General features: G+C 60.9%; 1 protein-coding gene and 1 pseudogene across 2 annotated transcripts in view; one reads left to right on the top strand and one right to left on the bottom strand.

The window, feature by feature from the left end:
* The window catches only part of Ajap1 (adherens junctions associated protein 1), a 103,279-nt gene extending 100,255 nt beyond the window's left edge, over nt 1-3,024 (bottom strand). The window contains exon 1 of one of the 2 annotated variants that reach the window (XM_087214585.1): nt 2,483-3,024. In XM_087214585.1, coding sequence (XP_087070711.1) covers nt 2,483-2,511 — 29 coding nt within the window. In that variant the 5' untranslated portion in view covers nt 2,512-3,024. The remainder of the gene's footprint in view (nt 1-2,482) is intronic. The other variant, XM_087214584.1, reaches the window with a different exon arrangement.
* LOC147827360 (uncharacterized) lies at nt 2,510-9,231 on the top strand (annotated as a pseudogene).
* Nucleotides 9,232-13,289: the final 4,058 nt, after the last annotated feature.

Below are 13,289 nucleotides of genomic sequence, written 5' to 3'. Positions count from 1 at the left end.
CTGGAGGTCTCCAGCCCCAGAGGCCACCAGCAACCAGCAGCCTAACTCCAAATGGGCTGCCAGCTGAGTGTGCAGGCCCACAAGCTGCTCCGGGTGGCCCAACATGCTCCGCTCACAGAGCCCTGGGTGCTCTTCAGGCACTACCTTCCTCATGCTGATGGAAGCAGCTTTGGGGCTTTGATACAACTACCACCAAAAAAAAAAAAAGACATAAAAGCAGATCGATAAGACTCCATCTGTTTCTCCTAAAAAGTCAGGGCTCCATGTACAGCTCAGTTCCACCACGGTCGCAAACAGCCAACTCCAGGCTGCTCTGGGAGCGGAGAAGCCCCTCCCTCGGATTACAGGGGGCCTCCGGGCCTTCTGTCACCTCAGCTGGAGGCACAGCGCCTACCTGTCCTAACCAGCCTCCGAGCTTGGCTGCAAGATGCCCACAGCTCACCTGGGGAGCCACAGCTGGCCAGGGCTGTCTGAGAAGCAAAGGAGCTCTCAAGCACTCGACCCTGGGGGCTCATCCCTGTGTGCCGGCAGGGACACAACCCAGCCCAGCCTGCTGCGCACGCACAGCCTCCGACCCTGGCTGGCAGACAGCACCACCAGACAGGCAGAGCCCTCACATCGGGATCCTAACTAGGTGACAGCTGGCTTCATAGGCACATTTACAGAAAACCTGTGCTAACATCGAGGGGAAAAATAAAAGGTCAAACTTCAAAATCACCAGCAGAACTATTTCTGAAAGCAAAATTCCAAGATCTGACGTGGGGATGCTTCAGGGGAGCGGCTACGGAGAATGTGGAGCCAGAGAAGCTCCTTTCCATGACGTTTGCTCGCCTCTCCCCTCATCAAAATGTACTAATCTTTCAATCTAGCGCCTTAGCAAGAAGAAAAAAATAATGCCTGCACAAATAAGTTGCCATCGACTGTCAAGTGCCAGACAGCAGCTTGCCGGAGCTGAAGGCGGGCGGCTGGACAGGCTGGGACCTGCGGACCCTTCCCCAGCCCGGGAGGTCTGGCTGAGACCTGGGACAATCAGGCAGAAGAGCAGGCAGGCCAGCACCTGGGTCAGGTCACCCGGCAAAGCCGTCCTTGCCACCATCGCAGCACCACCAAGCCCAGCCTTATCAAGCCCAAGCACACCAATCGATTCAGGCTCAGCCAACACCCAAGAAGATCAGCTTCATGATTAACCTTTCAAAGCCCACCGCGCAAACCAGCCCCAGCACCAGGAAAAGGAACGCCAATAATAACATCTGACAATTTTCACTAGATGTGTTAAACAGCATTTACCCCTGGGTGCCAAATAGTCTCATAAATCACGGGTAGCTAGAAAACACTTGGCACGCCAGTGCCCTTCCGAGTTCTCAAAATCAGGACGCACACGCAGCCCCCGCCCGCGCCCACCCCCCCGCTTCTCGCGGTGGGGGCGGCGGAGCTAGGCTGCTCAGGCAGGCGACCCCTTTCAGCCAGCGCGGGAGCGCAGTGCATCCCAGTGGACAGACGCGAGAACGCAGGCAGCCTCTCCGCCTCCACCTCAGTGCTCGCGGTTCTGGAGCCACCAACCCCAGACCCAAAAGCCAGCTCTGCCGAGCCCCCTGGCAGCAGGGAACAGCCAGGAGGAGGTCTGCTCTGCAAAAGGGGACAACTGTGCCCGGGGGGGGGGGGTGCTCCGGGACAGCCAAGGCAGAGGCTGGAGGCGCCTGAGCACCTGGGAGGTGAGCAAAGTTTGCGGAGCAGGGTCTTCATGGACCCCTCATGGCAGGCGCTGGGATACAACCTGGCTCCCGCTGCCCTGGAGTCCGGGACACAGACAAGCCGGGGGTGCACCAAGCCGGTGTGTGCGTGTGCGTGGCAGTGAGGGGGTGCCTGCCGCTCCTCAAGAGCCCAGGCTCCCCAGACCCAGCTGGCCGCCAGCTGTGCTCCACTGTGGGACCCGAGGTCAAGCAAAACAGCTGGACAGGCAGCTGGGAGCCGGAGCCGTGCCCCTCCAGCTCAGCCAGGGCCCGGGAGGAGAAAGAGGAAGGGCGGAACGAGCGGCTGTCTGGGCTCCGCCAACTCCTGCGGAGCTCTCCCAGGAAGCAAAAGCTCGGTTCGCCCGGCAGCCCTGGCCCCCGCTCCCGCAGCCCCAGCAGACCGCGCCTCGCCCGGGCTCCGGGGAGGAGGCGCGCCGGGGCGGCCGGCCAGGACACTGCGCTGCTGGCGCCCGGGCTGCAGGCGCGCCCGGCCAGTGCGTGGCCTGGCTCTAGGGCGAGCGCCCTGCCCGATGCCCCCGGCACTCGGAGACCCGGAGGACCGGCTGCTCCCTGGGGGAATGCCGGGCTCCGGCGTCCAGACGGTGGCCCCACCGGTATCGGGGCACCTCTGGCCGCCTTCGGAGAGCGGGGGAGGGGGGGGTCCCTGTATTCGCAACACTGAGGAAAGCGCCACCCAGCCCAGCCTGGCACCCACGCACCAGGCGCACCGTGCCGCCGGCCGCCTCGCTCACCTGAGTCCTAAAAGCTGTTGGATCCACATGGTCACGTTTCGGGGAGCAGAGCCTCAGACCTCGCTCGACCCGGCCATCTGCGCGGCGCCGGTCTCCGCTCTCGGTTCGGTCCGCGCCGCCCGCCGCCCGCCGGCCGCGGGGCGCACAGCGATCAGAGCGCGGCCGCGCGGGGCTCCATGCCGGCCGCCCAGGGGCGCACGGCTCAGGCGGGCCTGCCCTGGGGGGCGCACATCCTTGGCCGGGCAGGGGCGCGGGCCCCTCCCGGGCGCCGGGGGCCGAGGCCGGCACGGAGCGACGATCGCAGCGCGCAGCTCTCGCCTCCGGCCGGAGCCCCTGCCGAGGGGTCAGTGGTGCCCGGGCTCTGGACGACTGTCACTTGGGGGCCACGGGCCCTCTGCACGAGCCGCCGGGCCCGGGGCTCTGTCCGGGGTCTGGCGCCGGTCAGCGCCGCTCAAGTTGCCCGAGCTCCGTCTGAGCGCGCGCTCTGCAGACGGCCGGGCCGGGGCTGGCAGGAGGCGGGCAAGGCGGGCGCGCGGGGCGAGGGCGCGTGGAGCGCGGGGCGTGGGGACGCGCAGCGGCGGCGCCGCGCTGAGGAGGAGCAAGGGGATCCCGGGGCCCCGCCGCCCGCGCCCACCGCGCCCTCCGCAGAGCCGCCCGGCCGCCTCCCTCTGAGCGTCTGCCGCTCCGCGCGCCCGCCCCCGCCTCCCGAGCGAGCGGGGGCCCAACTCCGCCCGCGCGGCCCGGCTCACGTCACCCGCCTTCCCCGCCCCTCGAACGAAAGGAGCCCGAGCCCTGGCCCTGCCCCGGCTCCCGCCTCGCAGCCGCCCGGCTCTCCGCGGGGAGCTGCGCCCAGCCTGGGCAATGCCAGAGTCGAAGGCCTAGCCGCCCCCTTCCCCATCCCGGGCCCGTCCGGTCCCCACCTTGGGAAAGGCTCCGGAAAGGCCGCAGGCTCCGATTGGACCGCCGGGCGCCGCCGGATGGTGTTGCCACGGTAACCGGATCGCATGCGGAGCGGTTAGAGGTTCCGAGCCCGGTTACTCCTGCGCCCAGCGGCCCAGGAGGGCTGGTCTGGGCCGGGGACGCTCGTGATCGAGCATTCGCGGGGCGCGTGGAGCGGGGGTTGCTCGAAAAGTTTCCTCCCGGGGGAGCTCCGTGAGGCTGGGAGGGTCCTCGGCCCGATTCCCTCCGCTCTGGCCGCCCAGGTCCTGGAGGACGAAGTCTGCGATCGCGGCTAGTTACGGAACAGCCCGGGCCGAGGGTCCCGGCCCCATGCCGCCTCTGCCTGGTCGGCCCGGCCACAAAGTCCCAGGAAACCTCGGCCCCTCAGCGAGCGCGACTCGGTTAGCTGTGTTTGCAAGGGCGTGAATAAAAGACAGGCGCTCTGGCACCGAACAAAGTGACGGAGGCGGGACCTTCCGTGCGAGGCCAGGCTGCCGGCCCTTCCAGGCACTGTCTGGGCAGAGCCTGCTCCCAAACCTGCCCCGCTGAGTGGCGCCCCCTCAGGAGCCCGGGAATCTCCCCGAAGCCTCGCGGGCAGGTGCGGGCACAGGGCAGAGGGGAGGAGGTGCCCGGACTCTGAGATGGGCGGGGGCCCGGGGCAGGGGGTCTCCCAGGGAGGGCAGGTGATGACTGATGACCGAGCAGAGGCGGCCCGCGCGGGCGGGACCCGCGGGCGGGACCGGGCCCAGGCGGGACTTTCAGCCCCTTCAGCGAGACTTCTAGGAGGCACAGGATCCCCGCCCCCCCGGGAGGAGGGGCACCTGCTGGCCACCTCGGACCCGGGAAGTGGCAGCAGGCAGGACGGGCGCCGCCAGTTCCAGAGCCTCGGTCTCCTCTGTGAGATGGGTTTCCTGTTTCCTGCCGCACAGGCACTGCCTCGACTGCCGGTGTCGGCCTCAGTGCAACACAGGGTAACGGTGCAACACAGTGTAACAGTGTAACAAACTGTTAGGGCTCCGGGGCCAGCGGCCGCAGACACCCGGTGAGTCAGCATTTTGCCTCAGCGGCTCCTGGGTCCTCTCCCCCGGAGCTTTCCTCCCTCAGGAGCTCAGGAGCGGAACCTCCGGAGCAGCAGGGAGACAGTGAGGTCCTGGAAGAGCAAGCGGGACTCGGGGTCCCTGACAGAGGAGGCGGTTCCCGTACTGCTGCCACCTGGCGGGGAAAAGTGGAGGTGCGCACAGGAGGCTGGGGCGGGAGGGGCCGTCTAGCCGCCCTCGCAGGGCCAGGTGGCCTGGGGGGGTGGGCTGACCTGCCCCTAGGAACCTCCCACAGCCTGCCGGCCTCTCCTGAGGCGCAGAAGGGATTTGAAAGCACTCTGTTATTAGTTACGTTGGAATGCAGTTTCTAAAAATCCATGAAACAAGGCAGGTGCAGCTCAGGGGTGGCGTATGTGCTTAGCACGCATGGTACCCTGGCTTCAATCCCCAGGATCCCCCATAACAGTTTGTGATACAGCAATACATGTTCGTCTTCATTAATACATTGAAGAAGCATTTGCTAGATCCCAAAATGCCATAATTTTGATGCCACAATAAGAAAATACAGCATTTCGAGACAGCTGTGATCACAGTTTCTAGGCTCGGCTGGGACAGGCGCTGTGCTGCCACTGCGTTCTGCTACCGACATTCAAGCTCAGTAGGGCCAGCAAAAACAAAGACAGCACTGCCGGCCCCATCGGAGTTGACGACCCCTGGAGTCCTGCACATGTGCCCCGGGGCCTCTGGACCAAGAGGACAAGGGCAGGGTGGTTTTCTGAAAACAAGGATGGGAACAAGCAGTAGCAGAAGCCACCGGAGGGCCGTCAAAACCCAAGTCCCCAAGCCCATGGGGCCTCTTCGGTCCTGGGGGAGGGAGAGGCCACCCCCTCCCCCGGGCTAGAATGACCCTTAGGACCTGGCCACACCAGGGGCTTAACTGCACATACGCACACAAGCACACATGTTCACGTGCACCTGCCCACATACATGCACAAAGGAACACACGTGTGCTTGTGCACGTATACATGGACACACATTCACACACATGCACGCACTGGTGAACACGCGTGCACAGCCAACATGCACAGAAAGGGTGGTCCAGAGGGTCCACCTGCAGAGTGCTGCTCTGGCCCCTTCTCCACCCTCTAGACACCAGCCCTGAACCCTGGGCTGCTGCAGAGCAGGCTGAGTCTCCTCCTCCCCTCAACAAAGGGGTCTGCGCCCATGGCCCTGCAGGAGGTCCCCCTCCATGCCCCCTGAGGCCATTTACCTAATGGCCTTCACAGACTGGACTATTTTTAAATCCCATCCAAAGCCAAATTGAGCTGCCATTGCTCATTTTTCTCCCAAGGAGGTAAATGTGTCTTAACCATGACATTTGATTAAGTAGCTAAGTTTGGGGGGTTAAATGAAGGGAAATGCTGATTAAAATTGTTACAAGTTTCTTTAAAGCCGTGGTTCACACTGGTGTCTCCCTCTCCCAGCCCTGCAGCTCCCCCTACCCAATGTCACCTTGCCTTCCTCTCAGGGGAGTTTGGGGGCTGGCGCTTTGGAATTTCTCCCCTGGTGGCCACAGCTGTTTGCAGCGGAGGCTCCACAGAGCTGGCTCAGGGCAGAGGCCAGAGCTGGTCATGGAGGAGCCGAGCTCCACCTGCAATGAGACCTGCAGGGCAGCCAGCCCAGCACAGGGCGCGCAGGGCCCGCAGGAGGGAGCATGGTCGCCCCGCCCAGTGAACCAGAGGAAACGGAGATCCCGGGCTTCGGCTGACCCAGGGAAGAGTGAAGGGCAACCCTAAAGCCTGAAGAGGGCCAGAGGCCACCGAAGAACAGCATCGGCCAGGAGGAAAACTCCTTTCAGGCTTTCAAGATTCTCCTTGATAGGTTTGCCTTTTCCATTTAGATGAGAAAGGGTGAAGAGAAAGAAGGTTAATTTGCATTGCAAAGTAAGGTGACAAGGTTTGAAAGCGGTTCCTGACCTAGCCTGCTTGGGAGGTTTGGGGGCAGGAAGGAGGGAGAAGAGGGGTGGTCCCAGGGTGGGCCTGGTAGACCCGGAAGCCAGGTCCAGGCTGGGGAGGGCCGCCTGCCGGGGGAAGTCCTTGCACCGCCCCAGCTACGACTGGGACCACTGTGTCGTGTTCCTGCCCTCTGCTCCAGTTCCGTCCACCCCGCCACACCTGCAGGGTTTAATGAGCCTGTGCTGAAGTTGAGTCGGCCTGGTGGAAGGGGGTCTCCCCGGGGTGCAGCCAGGGGCTACAGGGACAAGAGGAGCCAAGAGCAGCTGAACACGGTGACCGTCCTGGAGGAGGAGTGAGGAGAAGTCTGCTTCCTCCCTTGTTTTCTAGAAGACTCCGGGCCCTGGAGAGGGACAAGAACAGATGCTGGACCCACACAGTTCCAGGATGGGCTCTAGACAGCTGGTTTGGATGTGGAGGGGTCGGGGGTCGGACAGAGAGAGTCTCCACGGCCCACAGTCCACCTTGACACTTCCTGTATCTCACCATTGCCATTCCCACTGCTGGGGAAAGAGAGCACGCCCTTTTCTGGTGCCCAGGAAGGACCCCTGAGTGAGGCTTGCTCAGAACACTCAAGGGGCCACCCAGGAAAGGACAAGGAGTCATGGCAGGTCCACACCATAGGGCTGGTGGAGTCCCCTGGGAAGGGCCTGTGTCACTGCGGCTCAGAGCCATTGCCCAAGTGATTGCATAAGGCCAGGCTGGTGCCATGGAATGAGGAAGCATAAAGCCACCCGGTGAGGGACGGGTGACACTTTGGACAGTCATAGAGTCTTCCATGCTTGGCAGTGCCAGCAATGCAAGAGGATCATTCATAGCTAGTTTTCTCCAAGCCCCTAAACTTGAAAGAGTTTGTAAGGAGGGAGGAAGCCTGATGAGCTTCTGTGTTTTCTTTTACTTCCAGACCCTCACACCCTTGAATCTCAAGGCTGAGAGGATTCAGAATCAAACCTCATCATCTGCCTAAGCGGTGCACACCTGGCCATAACATTAGCTGTGCAAAAGCAGGTGCTTCTCAGGAGCAACAAGTCTGTAGAGCGAGCGGTCACCTCTAACTCCGAGATGGACCCATAGGGCATCTCTGGGCTCTGAGCGCCTACCTAGAGGGGAAAGCTGCGAAGAGTCAGTAGAAATCATCACAACTGCAGTCACCGCCGCCGCCACTGCCATGGAATCCTCGTGTCCATCGCTGCCATCTGCATGAACAACATCACCATCGCCATCTCCTTACATCTGTCATCTTCATCACCCTCAGCACCATCATCCTCATCAATGCCATCGCCACCAACACAGGATCCTCATCCTCATCACTACGACCACTGTCCTCCCCGCCACCACCTCCTCAGACACCACCACCGATGCATCCTCGTTCATCTCCGTCCTCCTCCTTCTCCTCCTCCTCCTCATCATCATGTTTTAAAGTTTTCTTCATGCTCAGGATTCACAAGACCCTTCTGTGACCTTCTGCTAGGCCAGTCTTGTCCAACCCCATCTTCCCAGACAATGGCCCTGGTAGAGGTGAGCTGTTGGTGAAATGGAGTAGAAAAGCCACCTTTCCAACGAGGCCTTGCTGGACTTGGAGAGGCTTCCGGGACATGCTGAGGAGGGAAGGAGATAAGTCACTGTGCAGCCCACACAGGACAGACCCCGCCAGTCTGCCCCAGCATGGCCGGGAATCCGCCTCATTCTGTCATATCCTCACCTGCGTCTGTAACCATCAACCTCTGGGGTACATTTTATGTTTGTGATCTCCTTTAACCTCCACAACGACCAGAGGGCTTGTGGTGTTTTTCTAGCCAGGCCTTATGGGCTACATGTTTGTCACAGCTTGACACAGCCCTGGATGAAGGCCAGCCACGGCTACAGAGCCAGGCTGGGACTTGCTTGTCCCTGACGTCGCAGGCTGCATCGGGAGCAGAAGCAATCATGGTCTCAGGGAGCTCAGGGCTTGCATCTCCTATTCAGGCTGAACGGTCCCGTGCAAATGCTCCCTGGAGCTTGGGGCTTCAGGTGGATTTCCTAGCGCCTCTCAGCAGAATGGGGACAACTCCTAGCATCCAGCCCAGGCCTACTGTATGCCCAGGCCTTCTCAAGCAGAACACGTGGAGGACACTCCAGGGAAAGCCACCCAGCCCACTTCCCGCCCGCTCTGAGTGTCGGCTGCTGGAAGTCGCCTTGCCATCAAGAGGCCAGTGAAAGGAGCCAGAGGCCACCGAGATGTGACCAGGTGCATGGACTCTCTTTCCCACGCTAGATAAAGCGACCATGGCAACCCAGGACACATCTGGAGACAGACTGCCACCAGGACACGCCCCATGGCCACCTCCTTGTCTCCCAGGACACCCAAGCCAGAGGAACCAGCACAGACGTCTGCACCAAGCCATCGGGCAGGACACACGTGCTGCCCTTTTAGGGATGCAGGCTCTTTTTCATTTTATTTATTGGTTTGGAATTAAATGAATAACTTCCAGTCCTGCTCTACCGATTAGCAGTGCGGGATCTCAGGGCAGTTGAATCGCCTCACTGATCGCCATTCTCACACCCCAGTGGAGTCTGGCATCTGGGGAAGGGGAGACCTCTGGGATATACTGGGAGTCATGTCACAGTTGACCCTGGGTATCTGCAGGGCTGCAACATCGAAGTCCACAACGCTGAAGTCCCCTCTCTAACCGGCGTGGCGTTTGCAGAGGAGCCACACACTGCCTCCCCTGTGTTTTAAATCATCCCCAGATTACTTGTAATACCTAATAAAATGGAAATGCTGTGCAAATATTGTTACACTGTATTGTTTGGGGAATATGATAAGAGGCAGTCTGCACATGTTCAGCACCCGCGCAGTGTTTTCGATTATGTCCTAGCCACGGCTGGTTGGATCCAAGGATGCGGAATCTCAGTTACAGAGGGCTGGCTCCGGGCGTACAGCCGCTCAGCCCGTCCCCCTGGCCAGTCAGGGCCACTGCAGCGCAACTGAGGCGCTCTGAGCTGAATTCATGTACGGCACACGGCCCTGGGGCCAGGGGACCTGGTCCTGTCCACAGGGGGCTTGCCGACCTGAATGAAGCTGCAGGGGACGTCAATGCATCATTGTCCATCACTGTCCCTGAAGGCCACGCGTGATGAGGCCTCCCGTGCTCAGTGCGGTCCCCTCCCCTCAAGCACCTCCCCACACTCAGGGGTGAGAAGCCGCCCACTGCATCTGCCTGCCCTCCTTGCCCCCAGGACAAAACCCGCCTGTGAACGCCCGGGGAGCCATGGGGTCTGGGTGCCGAAGGAGAGAGGAAAGCCTGCGATCCACGTGTGTGCCGGAAAGTGATCCGTGTCAGGAGAGCTCCGAGGAGGCTGGCTGTGTGCAGAGCTTCTGTCCCAGGCCACGAGGACACACAGAGGCTGACACCTCCAAGGCGCCTGGTGGGGCATCCAGGTGCATGCACATCCGGTCAGGGGGCAACAGCCTGGGTCCTTCCTCCATCCTGTCACTCATTCCGTGACAATGGACTCAGACCAGTGAGGCCTCTTCTCTTGCTCTGTTTTCTCCTTAATTCTGCCGAGTCTCAGAAAGCTCAGTGTAGACAAGCATCCCTGGAGGGAGCTGGGTTTGTGGTCAGGGCTGCTGGAGTCAGGATTTCTCCACACACGGGGACCCTGGTCATGCCCAAGCCAGCCCCACACATGAACCTGGGAAGTGCTGGAACTTTTCTGTGACCAGAGTTGTGGTTTCTTAACCTTGGATTATTCATCGTCTTCCCATCTCTGGGACAACATGCTCGACACCCACAACTGAAAGAAGAGCTTTACTTCAGTTCATGCCTCTCAGGGGATTCAGTCCATGGTCCACCAGCTCTGAGGCAGAAGGACACGGAGGAAAGGGCTGGTGGACGAGAGCTGCTCCCCTCATGGCGGCCAGGAAGCAGAGTGAGAGGGAAGGGCTGGGACCGAGGTGCGGCCTTCCAGGGTACACCCAGAGCCTTCCCCAGCCAGGCTCCGGCTGCTCTTCTAGCAGCGCATTCACACAGAACGCACGAGTCCACTGGCGAGCACAGCACCTGGGACCCGGGCACCCTCCATGCGCACAGGAGAATCTGGGCCACAACTGAGCTCTAGGCCATGACCTTGAGATGGGAGGGCAGTGGGTGGCCTCATCTGCACAGTACTTACGGCATCCGCTGCTCTGGTCTTGACAGTCCCAGAGGGAGGATGGTAGCAAGCAGCCCCCCGCCTGCTGGACCCCCTGTCCTGGGTGTGTGGCTGTACATGGTGCCTGCTTGCTCTCTGAGCTCCCTGTGTAGACTGCAGACGTGTCGCACGGGTGCACCCACGGGTTCCACGTCCTGTATTAGCAGTATGGTCCCAGCTTGGTGGTGTGGCAGGTGGGGGGCTTTGGGAGGCGGGGCCTGGCGAGGTCACTGGGATGCTGACCTGGGAGGGATCCCGTAGCCCTCGGGGCCCTGGCTAGGTCTCAGAGAGTGAGTCCTCATGAGCAGGTGTGGCCAGTGCCTCTGGCCCTCTGGCTCCCACCTCGCACATGCGTGGCTTCACCATGATGCCATGTACTGTGAGCTGATTGGCTGGAGCTGGCACCATGCTGTTCAGACTCTCAGCCTCCAGAACTGTGAACCAAAGAAACCTCTCTCTTTATGAAGTATCCAGCCTCAAGAATTCCATTATAGTAACAGGAAGTGGATAGATACAGTGACTCTGTGGCCTTTGTAATGAAGCACCCCGGATAGGACAGCTCAAACAAGCAGGCGCTCTCTCACAGTCCTAGAGGGCAGAAAGCCGAGCCTGGGGTGTGGCAGACTGGTCCTCCTGAGGACTTGCTCCTGGCTCACAGATGGCTGCCAGGGTGCTGTGTCCTTTCCTATGTCGTGCTTGTAAAGACAGAGCCCTGCCATGGTTGGACCCTGCCCCATGACCTCATGAACCCTCCTTACTTCCTTAGAGACCCTGTTCAATGCAGCCCAGAGGGCACGGCTTGAGTGAAGGGCCCCCCCCAGGTTCTGCTGCACCCAGGGCTGCCACTCAGGATACAAACCCCCTGGGGAACGAGAGTGGGGGTCTCCACTCAGGGACCTGCACACGTGTGTCCACAGCAGCCAGAGCTGGACGCAGTCCACACGGCCATCGGTGGGTGGCTGTGTGTGCGACGTGTGATCGTGTGCTCCGTGCACACAGTGGAAAATTGTGTGACAGACCCCAGGCACAGCGGCTGCCCGGCCCAGCCTGGCCTCCTCCGCTCTGCGGTCAGCGCTGGCACGCAGCTCACCGCCCACCCGTCCTGCAGGGACCCCTGCCTGCTCGAGGCCTCCTGCTCCTCCCAGCACCGCAGTCCTCCCCTCCAGGAGCTCTTGCCTCCAGGAAGCACCCAGCTCCCTGTCTGGACCCAGCTTTCCCTGTTGTCACCCTGGCCTCAGTCCTCTTCCCCTCCTCTGCTCCCCAACTCGGGGTCTCTTCACCCCCCTTTCCCCTCCTCCTCATCTTCCTCCTCCTCTCCAATTCCTGCGTCTTCTTCCTACCCCCTTCCTCCTTCTGCTGCCCACTTCGCCCCGGGGCCATCACTTCCTCCAGGGCAGCACTGACCGGCCATCCAGTGACCAGTCGTTGCTGATGCCCAGTGGCCTTGGGGATCCTTCCTGGCCCCAGGGGAGCCCCGCCCTACAGAGCAGCTCAGTGTCCCTGCCCAATGTCTGCACTCCTTGGGGAAGTTCCTCCTGCCCATCGAGTCTGTCTTGCTTACTTTTCTCTCATTGTTGAGACAAAATTCCCAACACCCAACCTTAAGGGGAAAAGTTTATTTAGCTCACAATTTGTAGAGGTTTCAGTCCATCATGGGCTGGCCCCAAGGCAGGGTGGCATGGCGGACAGGCATTGCAGAGGAGAAACAGTTCATGGCACCCACGTGGTAGCAAAAGGAACAAGGGAACCTAACAGGGTCTCCCTTTCCCTTCTATCTTATCCAGACTACTTAGGGTGGCCAGCACTCACTCCCTTAATCCTGGTGCCCTTGGGCCTAGCACTGTACCATGAATCAGTCACACACCCTAGATCCAGCCACCTCTGAAAAAGCCCATCTAAGACTGAATGAGGCTTTAGGGGACAGCTAGAGACAGCCATAACAAGGACTTGGTGCCATGCACCATGGGGACCCAAGTATGCTTCCCAGCCCCAAGGCCTGAGTGCCACCCACTGAGCGGATGGACGGACTAAGGCAGCTTCTTCCAGCCAAGGCAGGGACCTCGTCCTGCAAGTCAAGCTGTGGGTGAGCTTGAGCTGGCAGCACCCTAACACCGGGCAAAAGAAGGGAGAGGTTCCTGGTAGACCCTGTGGAGGAGACAGCTCCTCCCACTGCTGTTGAACACAGGAAGCAGAAGTTCGCACCTGAAACCTTACACACAGGAATTCTGAGGACCCCAGGCCCTGAGCTTTTGGGCCCATGGGCTGAGAATAGGTTGCTGGACCCAGGGGAGGTGCTGGGGGTCTCTGGGCGTCTGGCCTGGGCATCAGAGGTGCAGCAGTGGGCGTCTCTGCACTCCCATCTTCAGTCTGGTACTGACGCACTCATTAATTATTAAATAAAACTTACAGAGCTCTGCTGAGATCACCAGCTGAGTGAAAACACAAACTAAAGAAAAGAGCAAAGGCCCAGAGCTCTGAGGGCTCCCTGGGGTGCAGGGGGCTGATGTGAGCTGGGAGGGAGACCAGCAGGCCCTGTCACATCGGGCCCAGGACCCCTGAGCGCTTACATCTCCAGGTTCCTGGGCCTTGGTGGGACAGTGGAGGAATGACCCGAGAAGCAGCCGTGGGAGCAGAGGAGGTGGCGCC

The sequence above is a fragment of the Heterocephalus glaber genome, unplaced genomic scaffold (genome assembly GCF_053883595.1).
Source record: "Heterocephalus glaber isolate CG9 unplaced genomic scaffold, H.glaber_assembly_v1.0 deba00001447, whole genome shotgun sequence".
Classification (NCBI taxonomy): domain Eukaryota; kingdom Metazoa; phylum Chordata; class Mammalia; order Rodentia; family Bathyergidae; genus Heterocephalus; species Heterocephalus glaber.
Note: the sequence above shows the minus strand (reverse complement) of the source record. Positions and strands in the feature narration are given on the sequence as shown.